The 17,752-nt window shown below is 41.3% G+C and overlaps 2 protein-coding genes across 3 annotated transcripts in view; one reads left to right on the forward strand and one right to left on the reverse strand.

Annotated features, from left to right (window-relative positions):
- The window catches only part of Gm3371 (predicted gene 3371), a 49,224-nt gene that overhangs the window by 18,885 nt on the left and 12,587 nt on the right, over positions 1-17,752 (reverse strand). The window lies entirely within an intron of this gene.
- Positions 11,546-17,027, forward strand: Gm8232 (predicted gene 8232). 2 transcript variants are annotated; one of them, XM_011245282.2, is made up of 5 exons: positions 11,546-11,595; positions 12,718-12,880; positions 14,147-14,278; positions 14,932-15,115; positions 16,255-17,027. In XM_011245282.2, the coding sequence occupies exons 1-5, from the start codon at positions 11,580-11,582 to the stop codon at positions 16,258-16,260; spliced, it is 501 nt and encodes a 166-aa protein (XP_011243584.1). In that variant the 5' UTR covers positions 11,546-11,579; the 3' UTR covers positions 16,261-17,027. The 2 variants fall into 2 exon arrangements, with proteins under 2 accessions (XP_011243584.1, NP_001365651.1); NM_001378722.1 differs by having other exon boundaries at positions 11,547-11,730.

Consider the following 17,752-nt stretch of genomic DNA (forward strand, 5'->3'; position numbering starts at 1 on the left):
TAGTAATATGGTTCCAGGCATAGTCTATAATGTGTTTTTTTTAATTAGGTATTTTCCACGTTTACATTTCCAATGCTATACCAAAAGTCCCCCATACCCACCCCCCTAATCTCCTACCCATCTACTCCCCCTTTTAGGCCCTGGCGTTCCCCTGTACTGGGGCATATAAAGTTTGCAAGTCCAAAGGGCCTCTCTTTCCAGTGATGGCTGACTAGGCCATCTTTTGATACATATGCAGGTAGAGACAAGAGCTCTGGGGTACTGGTTAGTTCATATTGTTGTTCCACATATAGAGTTGCAGTTCCCTTTAGCTCCTTGGGTACTTTCTCTAGCTCCTCCATTGGGGGCCTTGTGACCAATCCAATAGCTGACTGTGAGCATCCACTTCTGTGTTTTCTATGCCCTGCCATAGTCTCACAAGAGACAGCTATATCTGGGTCCTTTCAGCAACATCTTGCTAGTGTATGCAATGGTGTCAGCGTTTGGAAGCTGATTATGGGATGGATCCCCTGACAGGCAATCACTAGATGGTCCATCCTTTTGTCACAGCTCCAAATTTTGTCTCTGTAACACCTTCCATGGGTGTTTTGTTCCCAATTCTAGGAAGGGGCAAAGTGTCCACACTTTGGTCTTCCTTCTTCTTGAGTTTCACGCTTTTAGCAAATTCTTTCTTATATCTGGTGTATCCTAAGTTTCTGGGCTAATATCCACTTATCAGTGAGTACATACTGAGTGAGTTCCTTTGTGATTGGGTTACCTCACTCAGGATGAGGCCCTCCAGTTCCAGCCATTTGCCTAGGAATTTCATAAATTCATTCTTTTTAATAGCTGAGAAGTACAGCATAGTATGGCAGTTCTATTTTAGGACTTTGAGCATCCTCTAAACCAAGGTTTTCTCCTGAGGCTTTGCCAGTTTCCAGTCTTAGTGAATAGTGCTCCTTTCCTCACATACTCCACACCCTTTGTTGTTTGTTCCCTTAATTGTGTACATGCTGTCTGGAATGAGATTGCATGGTGGTGTGGTTTTCTTTAAATTTTCATTCCTTTTATGCCTGAAAATATTTAATGTGGTTCATTATTTATTCACCATTTCACTCCTTTTTGGAATCATCTGTTTATCTCATTTACTGTGAACCCCTGTATTACTAGAATTCTACCCAGAAACCCCTGGTCCTTACCTACATCTTGGTGTGACTTCTCTTAGGAATTTCTACCTATTATAATAAGATCTTTAATTAAAAGTGATATGGCGTTAGTTCAGTGTCACATCTTGGAATCTGATTTCTTTTCACACATATGAGGACCCACATGGCCAGGCACCATTTGCTAAGGGTATCCTTTCTTCAATGTAAGTTTGACTTCCTTACTAGAACTCACATGCCTTTTCTCTGTCAGGACAACTCATTCTGGGTGAAAAGGTCATGGGTGCTTGGTTGAAGTCACATACTGTGAAGAGGAGTTCTGGCCTAGTCATGCCTAAAGTTTTCTTGTAGTACCTGTCAACAGGAAACATTTTCCAAAGTTTTACTGAGTTCAGATGTGTAAAAATTCATCCACTAGGCATCAAGCTCCAGAAGTTTGAACCAGCCTTGCTGACTAATTTGAACTGACCTTACTTTTCTTCTTACCTCACCAAGAGCACTTGCCTAATGAAAGGAGAGTTTGCAGGGATCCACACATTCATTTTCTCTTTCCATCTTGTTTCTTTATACTTGCTCATTGCTTCTAAGTCTCAGGTATTATGTTGAATAAGGTAGAGAGAATGTATACCCTGGTCTTGTTTCTTATTTTATACAGACTTTTTCTCTCTCCCATTACTATAATGTTGACTATGTCTGTTGAATAGAAGATTTAATCGGGTGAGGCATGTTTCTCCTATTCCTAGTTTCTTCAGGAATTTTATCATGAGGTGATGATGGACATGTCCAATGCATTTTCTGTAGGTACTGAGATGACAATTCAACTATTAATTTTTGAGACTATTTTTGTGCTGAGATACATTTATTTGATTTACATCCTTTGTGTTATCCTTGCATAACTATATCACATTTTCATTGTGTGTATAGAATTTTATTTTTAAATTTATTCATTCTTTGAGATAGGGTCTCTCTATGAAGCCCTGCCAGTTTTGGGACTCATGGGACCATAATGGCCTCAAACTCACAGATATCTGTGAGCTCACATCTGCAGTGCTTAAGAATGTCTAGACTACAGGATCTCGGCTCTGTACATGTCCTGCATCTTCTTCACACCCTCAGTTCCATCTATATCCTTCTCATTGACCATTAAAGCTCTAATGTATATAAATTAGACTATGAATACAATAAACCAGAAATTAGCAAGCTGTATACACAAATGACAATTCTTAAAGTAATAATAATAATAATAATAATAATAATAATAATAATAATAATAATGGGAATGATGTTAAGATTTTTAAAGATACAGTGAAATGAAACAAACTACTATGTTTAATATGCAAATCAGACATTTTAAACCAAAACTAAATTAACCAGAAAAGCTATATTTCACGTGTACCTCAGTGTAATAAACTGGAAGAGCAGTGGTTCCCATAATTCAAATAAGTAAATCATGTGATTATAAAACAGCATGTGGTTATATTGAAAAGCCTTACATTATGGGATAACTTGATCCACTGACTCTTCTTCTGCCTCTGGTGTTGTCAATGAAATATTTCAGAATTCTGTGTAGGATTACATTTTGAAGTGTTCTTTGTAAATGTTCACTTTCTTGAATCCATATACTTTTCCCAATTAGGCAACCTCAACTTATTCCGTTAAGTTAGTTGTTTCTTCTGATACTACCTGGAGCCTCACATTCCACATGACAAGCTGAAGACAATTCCCTGATACTTGTCTGGCTACTATTCTATTCAGTCAGCTGCTGTTTGCATCATAGTTAATATCAGCTGATATACTGTATAGAAATACTGATGGGTGGTTGCATGCCAACATTTACTCTTCATAGCCCAGTCATAAATCTCTGTATTTGTACCCTGTCTCTATTGATAGGGAGAACATATTTATTTTTAATTTATTTATTTTACTGTTTGAAAATATTACACACACATATATGTTGATCAGATTGACACTTTACTCCCCTCCCAATCATCCATATCTGCCCACACCACTCTTTCTGACCAAATTCATGTGCTGTTGAAAAATAAAACAGAGCCTATTTATTCATCCATGAAGAAAACGGACTCTCCTCTCCTCAGCAGCAGTCAGTAACCAATAGCACCTCACTTGAGAATAGGACTTCATGAGTCCCTCTCTCATTAATGCCTGTGTTACTTGGAAAAAAATCTTGTGTATGTCTTATGCATACAGTTACAGTTACTGTGCTTTCATGTGTGCAACATCCCTGTCAGAGCCAGGAAAAACTGTTTCATTATACCTACCCACTATGTGTAGATCTTACAATATTTTCTTCTTTTTCTTCTGATGTGTTCCCTGGGCCTGGGATTTATGGTTGATGTATAGCCGTGTCATGGAGCTCTGAGCACTCAACTGTCTCTTATTCCATGTACAATTACAAACTGGTGCTATGGGTCTCTAATAATCATTGTCTACTGTAAAGGGTATTTTCTCTGATGATGTGAAAGGTGTACTCCTCTTTATATCTTTTTTTTTTTTTTCCATTTTTTATTAGGTATTTAGCTCATTTACATTTCCAATGCTATACCAAAAGACCCCCTTACCCACCCACCCCCACTCCCCTACCCACCCACTCCCCCCCTTTGGCCCTGGCGTTCCCCTGTACCGGGGCACACAAAGTCTGCGTGTCCAATGGGCCTCTCTTTCCAGTGATGGCCGACTAGGCCATCTTTTGATACATATGCAGCTAGAGTCAAGAGCTCAGGGGTACTGGTTAGTTCATAATGTTGTTCCACCTATAGGGTTGAAGATCCCTTTAGCTCCTTGGGTACTTTCTCTAGCTCCTCCATTGGGAGCCCTGTGATCCATCCATTAGCTGACTGTGAGCATCCACTTCTGTGTTTGCTAGGCCCCGGCATAGTCTCACAAGAGACAGCTACATCTGGGTCCTTTCAGTAAAATCTTGCTAGTGTATGCAATGGTGTCAGCATTTGGAAGCTGATTATGGGGTGGATCCCTGGATATGGCAGTCTCTACATGGTCCATCCTTTCATCTCAGCTCCATACTTTGTTTCTGTAACTCCTTCCATGGGTGTTTTGTTCCCACTTCTAAGGAGGGGCATAGTGTCCACACTTCAGTCTTCATTTTTCTTGAGTTTCATGTGTTTAGGAAATTGTATCTTATATCGTGGGTATCCTAGGTTTTGGGCTAGTATCCACTTATCAGTGAGTACATATTGTGTGAGTTCCTTTGTGATTGTGTTACCTCACTCAGGATGATGCTCTCCAGGTCCATCCATTTGGCTAGGAATTTCATAAATTCATTCTTTTTAATAGCTGAGTAGTACTCCATTGTGTAGATGTACCACATTTTCTGTATCCATTCCTCTGTTGAGGGGCATCTGGGTTCTTTCCAGTTTCTGGCTATTATAAATAAGGCTGCTATGAACATAGTGGAGCATGTGTCCTTCTTACCAGTTGGGGCTTCTTCTGGATATATGCCCAGGAGAGGTATTGCTGGATCCTCCGGTAGTACTATGTCCAATTTTCTGAGGAACCGCCAGACGGATTTCCAGAGTGGTTGTACAAGCCTGCAATCCCACCAACAATGGAGGAGTGTTCCTCTTTCTCCACATCCTCGCCAGCATCTGCTGTCACCTGAATTTTTGATCTTAGCCATTCTGACTGGTGTGAGGTGGAATCTCAGGGTTGTTTTGATTTGCATTTCCCTGATGATTAAGGATGTTGAACATTTTTTCAGGTGCTTCTCTGCCATTCGGTATTCCTCAGGTGAGAATTCTTTGTTCAGTTCTGAGCCCCATTTTTTAAGGGGGTTATTTGATTTTCTGAGGTCCACCTTCTTGAGTTCTTTATATATGTTGGATATTAGTCCCCTATCTGATTTAGGATAGGTAAAGATCCTTTCCCAGTCTGTTGGTGGTCTTTTTGTCTTATAGACAGTGTCTTTTGCCTTGCAGAAACTTTGGAGTTTCATTAGGTCCCATTTGTCAATTCTCGATCTTACAGCACAAGCCATTGCTGTTCTGTTCAGGAATTTTTCCCCTGTGCCCATATCTTCAAGGCTTTTCCCCACTTTCTCCTCTATAAGTTTCAGTGTCTCTGGTTTTATGTGAAGTTCCTTGATCCACTTAGATTTGACCTTAGTACAAGGAGATAAGTATGGATCGATTCGCATTCTTCTACATGATAACAACCAGTTGTGCCAGCACCAATTGTTGAAAATGCTGTCTTTCTTCCACTGGATGGTTTTGGCTCCCTTGTCGAAGATCAAGTGACCATAGGTGTGTGGGTTCATTTCTGGGTCTTCAATTCTATTCCATTGGTCCACTTGTCTGTCTCTATACCAGTACCATGCAGTTTTTATCACAATTGCTCTGTAGTAAAGCTTTAGGTCAGGCATGGTGATTCCACCAGAGGTTCTTTTATCCTTGAGAAGAGTTTTTGCTATCCTCGGTTTTTTGTTATTCCAGATGAATTTGCAAATTGCTCCTTCTAGTTCGTTGAAGAATTGAGTTGGAATTTTAATGGGGATTGCATTGAATCTGTAGATTGCTTTTGGCAAGATAGCCATTTTTACAATGTTGGTCCTGCCAATCCATGAGCATGGGAGATCTTTCCATCTTCTGAGATCTTCTTTAATTTCTTTCTTCAGGGACTTGAAGTTTTTATCATACAGATCTTTCACTTCCTTCGTTAGAGTCACGCCGAGATATTTTATATTATTTGTGGCTATTGAGAAGGGTGTTGTTTCCCTAATTTCTTTCTCAGCCTGTTTATTCTTTGTGTAGAGAAAGGCCATTGACTTGTTTGAGTTAATTTTATATCCAGCTACTTCACCGAAGCTGTTTATCAGGTTTAGGAGTTCTCTGGTGGAATTTTTAGGGTCACTTATATATACTATCATATCATCTGCAAAAAGTGATATTTTGACATCCTCTTTTCCAATTTGTATCCCATTGATCTCCTTTTGTTGTCGAATTGCTCTGGCTAATACTTCAAGTACTATGTTGAAAAGGTAGGGAGAAAGTGTGCAGCCTTGTCTAGTCCCTGATATAATCATTGTCTATTGTAAAGGGTATTTTCTCTGATGATGTGAAAGGTGTACTCCTCTTTATATCTAAAGGTAAAACTAAGAAACAGTTTTATGCCATTTCCATATAGCAGGATATTACTAGTAAGAACTCCTTTAGGTCCTGTGCTCTGAGCATTCATGGGTATTTGGTTCAATCAATAGTGCCAGTCATGAGTCTTGTCAGACTTTATATCCAGTGAGAAAGTGGTTGGTTGTGCTCACACCACCATACCACTGATTCCCGTGGGAGCATGTCTTGCCAGGCTGACAATCATTGTATATCTCAGGGTTCAGAGTTGGGTAAGAATCTTGATGACTTTCTCCCATGTTAGCATGTAAGCCATATTCTAATAACAGGAATACTAACAGGAAGGGATTACAGATTAGCACGAAATTGATTTGTCCATGTCCTAAGACACAAGCATACAGTGTCTTGAGTGAAAGGAATTTACCATTAAGTTTTATGTGGTAACCAGCTCCAGAGCAATAAACCATTCTGGTGGTATGAAAAAATATGTATAAATATATAAATATTGACTCAAAAGAAGGATAACATATGCCTAGCACTGCACTTTTTAGTAGACTGTTTTGTGTGGCATAGAACCTGTACTCTGTTATAGAGTAACAACTTTGAAGTACACACACACAGACACAAACACACACACATAGACACACACACACATGTGTGTGTATATGTATATATATATAATTTTAAATATTACTTATACATTATATTATAAATATATTTTAATTATGTTATTTATATTATATTACATAAATATTTATTTCATTATATGATGATTATAAATATATAAAATTTATGTTTAATACATATAAATATACAGAAATATGTTACCATTTACATACACCTGAGTGTGAAATCCATCTATATCTACTATAGTATGGTTCTATTTTGAAGTAGAGGTACAGAATATAATCTGATGGTTCACAGGCTTCTTGGGTAGGTAAGACTGTTGATCACTTTTTCACAGCAGATTTCATACTACGTAGTCTGCAGGGTTTTGATATTTCACTAACATGAATATTATTTAAAAAAAGAAAGCTAAGTAAAATATACCAGACTCGAAAGATTACATAGAGCATGACATTCAGTAGGGCATGTACAGAGTTATGTTAAAATATTTATGTAAAAAACCCTCTCCAATCTCTGGCACAATTAGATATGATGCACTAATCAGTGTAGTATGAGAACTCCCAGATCTCAGCTACTTCAGGCTTCTCTAGAAAACGCCTCAAAATAGATGCCTTATTTTCATCTCTCCAATTCTATGTAATTCCCCCTTCATCTGCTTTTCCTTTTCCATATTTAAAAAGCTAACACACTATTATATTTCACTGATATATGCTTAGAGTATAATAGGACTTCCCTTATAGCTATTGGTCATTGCTAATATGTATTAGTGTTGTTAAATTTTTTCTGTAGAATAAGATTCAGGACATGAACCAAATCCTTGCTCCAGTTTTTGTTTTCCTGCAATAACAAGCTGGGCTGCAATTCTCACGTAAAATCTTCCTGAACACCTGGCCAACATAACCATACTTTGGTCATTAGTGGTGACATTTTCCATCCTGTCCAGTTTAGTCCTCACAGCATAGAAACTGGCTGGACGTGTATTAACCTCTTCTGGATAGTTTCAGTACTGCAAGGGGATCTATCACACTTTATCTAGATGTGTTGTGTATTGCCTAATGTCTTATTCTGGAGTCTGGGTATTTCATGTGGATTTGCATGGGGATCCAAAGGATCTCTTCTGGATACGTTTGGTATTGGAAGGTGATTGATAGCCACCTTTTAATATTTTGAGTACCAAAAGGCAATCTATCCCATACTCTGGAAAAGGCACTTTGACTTAAGGTAAATTTGGGTGAGGTACTGAGCAGGAAGGTAAGAGCTGACCTGTGTGACATCAGAAGTCCCTTCCCTAGATGTTGTGTTGTATCCTGGAGAGCCCTGGCATTTTCTGTGATGTTACTAATGTGTGGTGACTCCAACTGCTCTTGGAGCATTCATTAACTACCTTTATGGTTCACCCTTAGTCATGCTGACAAAACTGAGCAGGCCTCTTGGAGGAGAGAACAATGAAAATACAGAGACCAGAAAGAGGCAGCCACAAGATGGCCTTTGGTCTTAACGTTAAAGAGCAAGAATTAATGGTCCAGGGGAAGTCACTCTGAATTCTGGGCATGAAAGACGGAACTTCCTAGAGAAGGTGGGCTTGAGCTTGGACTTCCAGTAATGGGAATCAGGAGCTTGGAGTTTCTGGGAAGCCGTTTGTTTGACAGAGAGCAGGACTTGGCAAGGCTGCAGCTGCTCTGCAAGAGTTCCTCAATTTAATTCTGACTGTCAGAAGAAGGCATCAGGAGGCAGATTCCTCCTCCTTGCTCCTAGGGCTACACCACAAGCTGACTTTGATCTTAAGATGCTCTCTGGATGACTTTGGTACTGGATGGCAATCTGTCTTATCCCATCTTCTGGATAGTTTGGGTACTGAGGATCTACCACCCTCTTCTGGATATATTTGATATTACATGGAGGACTTTCATCCTTTTCTGCCTGCTTTGAGTATAGGAAATAAATCTAACCCATTCTTCTAGTCACTGAAGCTACTCCATGACACAGGCCTCAAGGATCATGTGAATTTAGGTTATGTCCTGGACTACCCTCATGCAGTGGCTGCCACAATCTGCCTCCTATATACTGAGACCTTCTGGTGCTTATTAAACTAAGTATCCTGATGGCAGGACAACACAGGTTGGGGTTCCTTTGTAAGGGATCAAGGGCTTCAAGACCTCCCTCATGGGCCTGGAAGAAAACCCTTCTAAAAAGTTCCCAGGAAGTCTGTGCCACATGGTCTCGCCTACCTCAACCCTGTTACCACTTTTTTTAATTACAAATTTATCTTCAGAACACAGATTCTCAGTTGTAGGTTCTTATTGCTACACAGCTACCCAGAGAAAACAATCAGTATTTGCTGGGAGGGGACTCAATATCAGGATGGCTATATATAATCCTCACGGGACTTCAATGTGCCATCAAGGTGAACATATAGACAAAGAGCAGTGCTGACTAAGGTGGGGTTCCCTGTGCATGGAGACAGCATCTCCTTGCAACAGGCCCCACTGTAGACTCCAGATTTCAAGGATGCATAGACCCATGGGGGACACAAGTACATACACACACACAGACACACACACACACAGAGACACACACACAGGCACACACACACAATTGGTCCTCTATGAGGAGTCCATGTCTGTAGGCTTTTGCTACACTGCATCCTTGGTGTATTTCTTTAAGGTCCATGGATGTCTGATAGCAAAAATCAAGAAAAGAATATACCCCTGGACATATTTCAAGTTGTGAGACATTTACTACTTTCATCTTAGACACAGGCAATCACAGCTTGGTGGAATCCAGGCTCTAGGGAATCCAGGACTTACTTGCATCACATCAGATACTAGCTGACATTGCCCTCCAAGCATAGCATGGCTGGCTAGCTTATGCCATCCAGAGCCAGTAGGACTGCAGTATGTGCTGAGGTACCTGACTAGCCACAGGGGTTGGGAACAATATCCTATCTAGAGAACAGCTGTCCTGATTTTAGGCCAAGAAGTGCGAGGGAGTGGGTAGGGGAGCAGGGCGGGCGGTAGGAGGGTATAGGGAACTTTAGGGATAGCATTTTAAATGTAAATGAAGAAAATATCTAATAAAATAAAATAAAGAAGAGGAAACTTCTCAAGGAGTAGCTAAAAAGCTCTTGAAGGTACTGGACCAACAGTTTTACCAGTCCCTTTGAATTGTGTCAAACCATAGCAAAGAATTCATAGCCAAACCTTGTCAATAAACAGTGAATGATTTATGAATAGATGGGAAACTTCATGGTGCATGCAGAATTCAGAGTTCTGGTCTCAGGAAGTAAAGAATTTTTCTTGAATGGAAACACTACAAAACTCTCAGTAGAGTGCAGGAAAAGGTGGATGGGCCTACTCCTTTCTTTGGGCCTATTGTACCCAAATAAAGGGAGGGATTCATGCCTATACTATTTGATTGGAATGCCTGCTGCATTGCTTTCCAGGCTCAGAGATAATCAGCTACCCAAACTATAACTAATATTTTTCATTACCTATTTTCTCCAGTTCTCCATAAAGGTTATTCATCTGACTACCTGAGAGAGAGAATGGGCTTCTGACTATCCCACCATTCCCCCAGACACCTTGGACCTTTGTCATAGTGATATTGCATAGCTCAAGATGGTAGACAAAGACAACACAATCAATTTGGAAAGGCTTTACATGATTTTTCCACTATTTTACTGGAGAGTTTAGGTAGCATTTTAGCATGTACTCAGCACACCCAGGTCAAGAAGGCAGAAGGAACAGATGTCAATGCCAGAGCCCCTCCTGAAATTATGGATCCATTAAAATTGAGGTTTCACTGGACCCGAGGCCTGTTCATCCTCTATCCATCCAATTGAGTCTTAGGTATCTTATGAATACAGGATCATATTCCAATCTCCAACAGACTCAGGCCTAGAACTGGGAACTCAAAAAGGTAGAAACTGGAGAAGTGAGAGCTAATGGGACTACAAAGAAGCAATCCAATGTCCCTGTTGGCCTTTGTTCACAGATGCCTATTTTGTCTGGTTGTTTTGGAGATAGAGAGAATGTGGGATTTTAGCTTTTGAAGAAGGGACATAAACTTTACAATTTGATGTTGCCCCTGTCCCTGACTTCTTCTATTGCCAAGTACAAGGGAGTTTTCATTGCAAAGAAATGGGGTTATAAATCAGAGATTTCATGAAAACCCATTGCTCACTTTATTGAAACAATGTCTCCTCTCAAGGCAGTTGCACACTAACACATATACTCCACCTTGTGTAAAGGTAAAGGTGTAGGAGTAGGTTTCTGTCCTCTGGAAAACAGAGACACCTGGGTAAATCGACTGTTTGTTACATGAATGGACCCCAGAAGTAGATTTATATTGGAGAAGAATCTCCCTCATATAAGGATCCTAATGAAGATGAGCTAGCCATGCCATGGCATTAACAAACTCTCCCCATTCAAAGCACTGGACTTGTAGTGAAGCAGAGAGAAATCTCTAGCTTTGGAAGGAGAAGTTGCCAAGAGGTATCCCCAGGGGCAAAAGAGAGACTCCAGGAAAGGGCACCTCAGAAACTGGTCAGATGGGGCAAGCTGGTAAGCCGGTAGGCCATGGAAGTTCCAGGTGACATCATCAGTAGCCACTTCCCTGGACAATCTCTTGTATCCAAGAGAAACCTAGAATCTTCTGTGATGTCGCCAGTGTTGTGGTAACCAGCACAGCTTGTGGGGTATTCCTTCAGATCCTCATGGGTTCCCAAGCAGGCATGTTGTCCATGCTCCACAGGGTATTTCGGAGAGATAATAGAATACACACAGACACCAGACCAAGGCAGAAGGAGGCCGGCCGCCCATCATGGTGGGAAAGGGCAAGAAACAACTGGTCATGGAGAAGGCACAGTGAGTCCTGGGCAAGGTTTGGGGAGCTCCCTGGAGGATGTGGGCTTCAGCTGGTCCTTCCAGGAATAGGGATTATGATCTCGATCCTTCAGATTCCTCAATGGTAGAACCAGAGTCAAGAGTGTTTGATGATTAGTTTTACAGACAGCCTGGTATTGACAAGCCTCAGGGGCTTTGCTGAGAGATCTTAATTTCCCACTGAATGGCAAATTATGCAAAGACCAAGCTCTGTGAGAATAGAAAAGTATTGTTCTCAGGATAGAGTGTTCATGTACATCTTTTTTTTAAAAAGATCTATTTATTTATTATATGTAAGTACACTCTAGCTGTCTTCAGACACTCCAGAAGAGGGAGTCAGATCTTGTTTCAGATGGTTGTGAGCCACCATGTGGTTGCTGGGATTTGAACTCTGGACCTTCGGGAGAACAGTCGGGTGCTCTTACCCACTGAGCCATCTCACCAGCCCCATGTACTTCATCTTAATATAGTTTCCTCTAGGTTACATGAGCATGTGATGCCAAGAACAGAGAGGGCTATTCCCCTGCCTATGAATCAAGGTCTCAGACAGTTTGGTATTGAACGCACATGATGTGGACTGATACACAGTCTGGGTTCCTGTAGCAGTGTACGAGCTCTCATCATGCATTTGAAGAAGACTAGAAAAGCTTTGGCTAGTATGCTGAGAGGTACGGATTTGGTTGTCAGATATGAGCCGACAATGCCCTCCATTTATTCTTGCCTGGCCCAGCTTATGCATTTTAGGGCTAGGGCGACTACAATACGAAGTCGGGCATATATTTAGTGTTGGTGGTTGTGAACAGGGACCTAGCTGAGGAGCCCAGCTTGAAAACAGCTATGATGCACTATCAGGGATTCTCAGTGTCTCTAGATTTTCCTCTTCCCCAGGCTTCTGTGTGGGACAAAGCACGGTTTCCCTTTCCCTGCCCTATTATCTCTACAAGGTTACTAGTGTTTTTCTACCTACAGGGTCTGCTGGGGAGGCATCACCCCAAGCCCCCACCATCAATGAGCAGGAGAAGAGACACGAGAGGTTGGAGAAGCTCAAAAGAGAGCTCCAGAACATAAAAAATGCCAGAGACGAACTTCAGGGAATCCTGGCCAACTACACTAACAAGGATTTAAATGACAGGTAGTTACTACGCCCAGTTCTTTGCTGACTATCTTGGGCCATCCCTGTTAAGCCCAGATTCCCTCATACCACAGGTGGCTACAACTCCAGGCTGTTTACATACCCAAATCAATTTTGCTCATTGGAATTTCAATGCAGAACTTCAAGTTCAGATAGGAGTGAGATGGGGTCACAGGCACTTTTGATTCCTCCAAAAGTAATTCAGAGCCTGTGGCATGAATCACAGTCTGGGGATGAAGGTAGTAATGTGTGAGCTCCCCTCCTGCCATTTAAGAAGCTTACACAGGTGTTGCTTGGTGGGAGTTGATAGGTAATGTTTGTTTATAGCCAATCCTTTCCATAATTGACCAGGTGGTAATTTGGGTCCAATTGGTCCTGTCAACAGCCGGAGGGGCCTGTCACACATACTGCCTTTCAGTATGACTGGATTGGCTGCAGTTCATAATTGCTTTTCTCAAATTTTGTTCATTATACTCTCAGATAAACGGAAATCAATTTATTTGGCATTGTGATTGACTATGTGTGTGTGTGTGTGTGTGTGTGTGTGTGTGTGTATCTGTGTCTCTGTGTGTGTTTGTGTGTGTAAAAGAGAGATCTAGACAGAGACATAGAATGAGAGAGATACTGGGTGCATGTGAGCTTGTGTGTGCATTTGTGTATGTGTGTGTCTCTGTGTGTGTGTGTTCCTGTGTGTGCAGCTTAAGATCTAGAGAGTCTGTATCATGTGATATATCCTGAGGTTGTTCCTGACTCCATTTCCAGGCAATAATAGTGAAGAAGCCAGGGAGGTTCATTTTTAGTAGCACAGCACTTGACCTCTGTGCTCACTGTGGATGCACATTGGAATCTCCTGGTAGGTTATAGAGGCTTTTCCCTGTATATATGATTATGTCCTTTGGGAATTGATGTAGCAATAGAGCCAAGCATTGTCAATTCCGTGTCTAAAACCAGGAGGAGAATCATACAGATTTAACGTGGACCCAGGCCTGTGACACAGATTCCTGGAAAGTTCTGGGAGAACTAGTCTATTCTTTAAAACCCCTACAGGGAGCTGAGGCAGATCAGCACCCTGCCTTTACTTCCCTGGGCTTACTGGCCCAAGCTGAAGAGTAATACCTTTAATAAGCACCAAGTGGAACCGGTAACAAGGAGCTAGGTCAAGTGGCATATATGGGGTGGGGTAGTGCATGATTCAGCTTGAATTGAAATGATCCTTGTATCCTTAGTTCACGGGACAATTTGTTCCTTGTCCATGCCCTCCCACAGGATCAACTTTGAGACATTCATGCTTGAGATGCAACATGACCAGGTGATGACTGACCTGAAGAGAATGCCCCAGGACATCAGTGAGGCCTTGTCCAAGTGCAAGCAGTTGACTAAAGAAAATCAGTTCTACTGGTGAGTGACTAACAGGGTCATGACCCAAGACCTAGGCACAGGATATGTCTGCCAATCCTTGTCTTTGAACTAAAGTGGGGACTCAGGTTCTATACTGTTAGCCTCTAAACAGGAAGCCTGATTCCTTCAAACAAGGCACTAAGATTTTAACATCTTGGATCATTTTGACCAAGTGTGAAGAGACTGGGAGCCCCTCAAGCCACTGTCCTTTCCAACTAAGTATCCTCGAGATCGAAAAGGTGTCCACCATGATGGAGATATCAATCAGCCTTGGGCCTCTTGGGCTCTGAACATAGATTTATAGATGGGGTTTCCAGGAGAAACATAGAAAGATTCTGTGATGCTTGGTTCTCTTCACTCCTAGAGAATTTTGCCCCAGGTGGGTTTTTTTTATACCACAAACTTATAAGCCCATATAGACCCCATGTTCTTTTCTGAGAGATACATGAGTCCTGTTGGTGTCAGGGTTTTCAAATGTACCTTGGGTCTTCTGGAAAGTGGCAGTCCTCTGGATTTGATCTCCCTCTATGGCCAATCTGGATACTTGTCTGGGGCTGCCTGGGGATCAGGGCCAATGATGAAGGAATGGTCTTTGGAGGAATGGGAGGAAGATGGATGCTTCCTGGATTCACCATGTTTTGTTTGTGGCTCAGCTTCAGGAACTGCCACCTCCTGATTGAATCTAACCTCATCCAGCACAAAGTCAGGATGTTGAGGAAGGAGAACAGACAGCTGCTAAGGGAGCAGATTGCATTGGAAGAATGCAACATAGAAACAAAAATACTATGTAAGGAAGGCAGCCAGAAGATCAAAGACCATTATACTAAGCAGCAGCAGGTAGGATGAATGAAGCATCAGGGGCAGAATGCCCTAATGTGTGATCATAAACACAGTTAAGCCTATGTAACCATCCTGCACCTTATCCAGGCTCTCTCCTATGTCTGATCCAGTTTTACACTTCTGTGATCATTTCCAAGACTTTCTGTGGAGTTACCCTCTTTTAAAGAAATTGGATTTCTGCCATGCCCTCTCCTCCCCATCCTAGTTGGCCACCTCTAGCTTGCCACTCTAGGCAGAGGAGATCCTGGACCCCTGAAGGCAACCCCTTGAGGATCTATGGTATGGAGAGGTGCCTCAGGATGCCACTTCCTGAATTATCTAGGAACCAGTTCCTCTGTTCTGCTCTATGGCAACTCATCCTGAGGGGCTTGGTCCTGCCCCTCAGAAGGATAGAAGGGCAGACTCCAATTTTATTTTGTATGTTTGTGTGTTTGTGTGTGTGTGTGTGTGTGTGTGTGTGTGTGTCATGGCTTGGCTGAAAAGATGCAGCATCCTTTCACTGTCTCCAAGATGAGGTACTAGCACAGGATGGAAGTACCTAAGGAGCCATAAGCATAGCAGGGCTATTGGTTTTTGTTTTTGTTTTTGTTTTTTTTTTCCTTAATGAGTATCCCCTTTAGATTTCAATGCTTACCCTTGGGAAGATTTGCATGAAGCACACTCTTGCTGATTAGAGTATCCTTTCAGTATGCATGAATTTCCTGTGAGATGGTTTCTCTGGGGATTCCCATATATAGGGGTTCCCAAGGAGAGCCAAGGAAAGATTCAGCACTCCAGAAATAATAAGAGCCTTCACTTCAAAGTTTGCTAGGCTCCCTAGAAGGCCTCTGTTTAATGTTAGATTCAGACACTGATACACACTTATTTTTCAATATCAAGTATTTAGACTATTGGAGAAATGAGGTGTTTTACTATAACTCCAGCACAGTGTGTAGTTCACAATCCATTGTCAAGCAATTTTTTACATTTGAGAAAAACATCCAGGCCCAGGTGCTCTCTTCCCCTTCTCCTATGGGGATACAGGAAAGATCTCAGATGAAAGGTCATACTGGATTGTCCTGCTGAGTAAAGCTGGTATTTGCTGGATCACTGACATGGCAAGATCTCACCAGGCTTTTTTTCTCTTCCTCCCGTAGATCTGAAATACTCTGCAGAAGCTCAAACAGATGAGAGACCAAGTCAAGATCTTGCTCAGACACAACTGTTCACCAGGTGCACTGGGTGTGCAAAGCAAATTAACCACCATTGCATCTGATCCTTGTAACCATGGCAATCTTGGGCTGCATTTTCTTCTTTTTTGGTTTGCTATGGGTAAGGAGGCCTTTGTTTTGTATAGCCTCTGGTCCAGCAAGACTGCCTGTTTGGAAGACTTCAGAGAAGTGCTGAGATACATCAAGATTTGCTCGGCATTCCAGGAGGGCTTTGAGAATGCCAATTTTGGCTGGTCTTGTTGGGTCATCTAGAATTATATCATGGTGATCAGTCAAGTGAATTTGAAAAACTTTGAGGTATCATCTGTAACATCTCTCATGCTCAGACTTGGAATGACTAGTACATCAGCAAAAACCCACCCCAATGAGGCATGCCTATATTCATCCTGAACAGATTATTACCATCAGTGACTGCCTTTGCACTATTTACAAGGCCAGAAACAGGCTGTAGGTCTTTGCTGAACATCTGCAGCAAGAGAATGATGCTTAGCTTAATTATTTTGTTTGGTTTTGGTTAGAGTTTTGATTTCTTTGTGTCTTTGGTTTTCCTGTGTTTTCATTTGAAGTTTCATTATATATTCACTATCTTTTTGTTACTGTAATTAATTTGCTTTTTTTGCTAAGTGTATACACTGTATAAACTGACTCCCCAGTTTAAGTTGTTAGTGAATAAAATTAGTGTATTGTTATGGATAAAACATCATCTCTAATTATTTCTATCATAAGGACAAGCTGCATTTATGTGTGGTTCATACATAGTCCTGTAACACTAGAAGTTTCAGGCAAGAATGGGACTCGTCAAGTATCATGTTTTTTAGGCTTCATAAGTAGTACCCAGCCAGCCAGAGCTCCACAGAAAATTGAGATTTTGATGTGGATAATGTGTCAAACTATGTGGATCCCAAAGTCAGGATGAAAAAAGTATCCATGCTCTATCTCTATAGTCATAAATTTAGCTACAGTTATGATGTACTCTACTGTGCATGACCACGTCGGAAAAACAAGTAAGATACACAACAGTATTTCTCTAATACATCCCAGGAAATAAAAATATTCACGTTGAGTAATTAAATTCTTCTGAATTATAAAGTAATTTGGATAAAAATGACCGTCAAAAGTAATTTCATAATTGAATGTTTGATACATACCTCATAAAAATGTTTTAGGAAAGACTAGTAGATATGGCCTTGCTGGAGGAATTTTGGCACTGGAGGTTGGCATTGAGGTTTCAAAAGCTCATGCCAGTCCCTGCCTCTGTCTTTGTCCCTGTCTTTGTCACTATCTCTCTGTCTCTGTTGATCTCACAATGTTTCTCTCTTTATATCTCAGTCTACACTCTCACTGTCTCTGTATCTGCTTCTGTCTGTTTGTCTGTCTGTCTGTCTGTCTGTATCTATCTCTTTTCTCTGCCTCCTCTATATGT

The sequence above is a fragment of the Mus musculus genome, chromosome 14, assembly GCF_000001635.26.
Source record: "Mus musculus strain C57BL/6J chromosome 14, GRCm38.p6 C57BL/6J".
In the NCBI taxonomy this organism is placed as follows: Eukaryota; Metazoa; Chordata; class Mammalia; order Rodentia; family Muridae; genus Mus; species Mus musculus.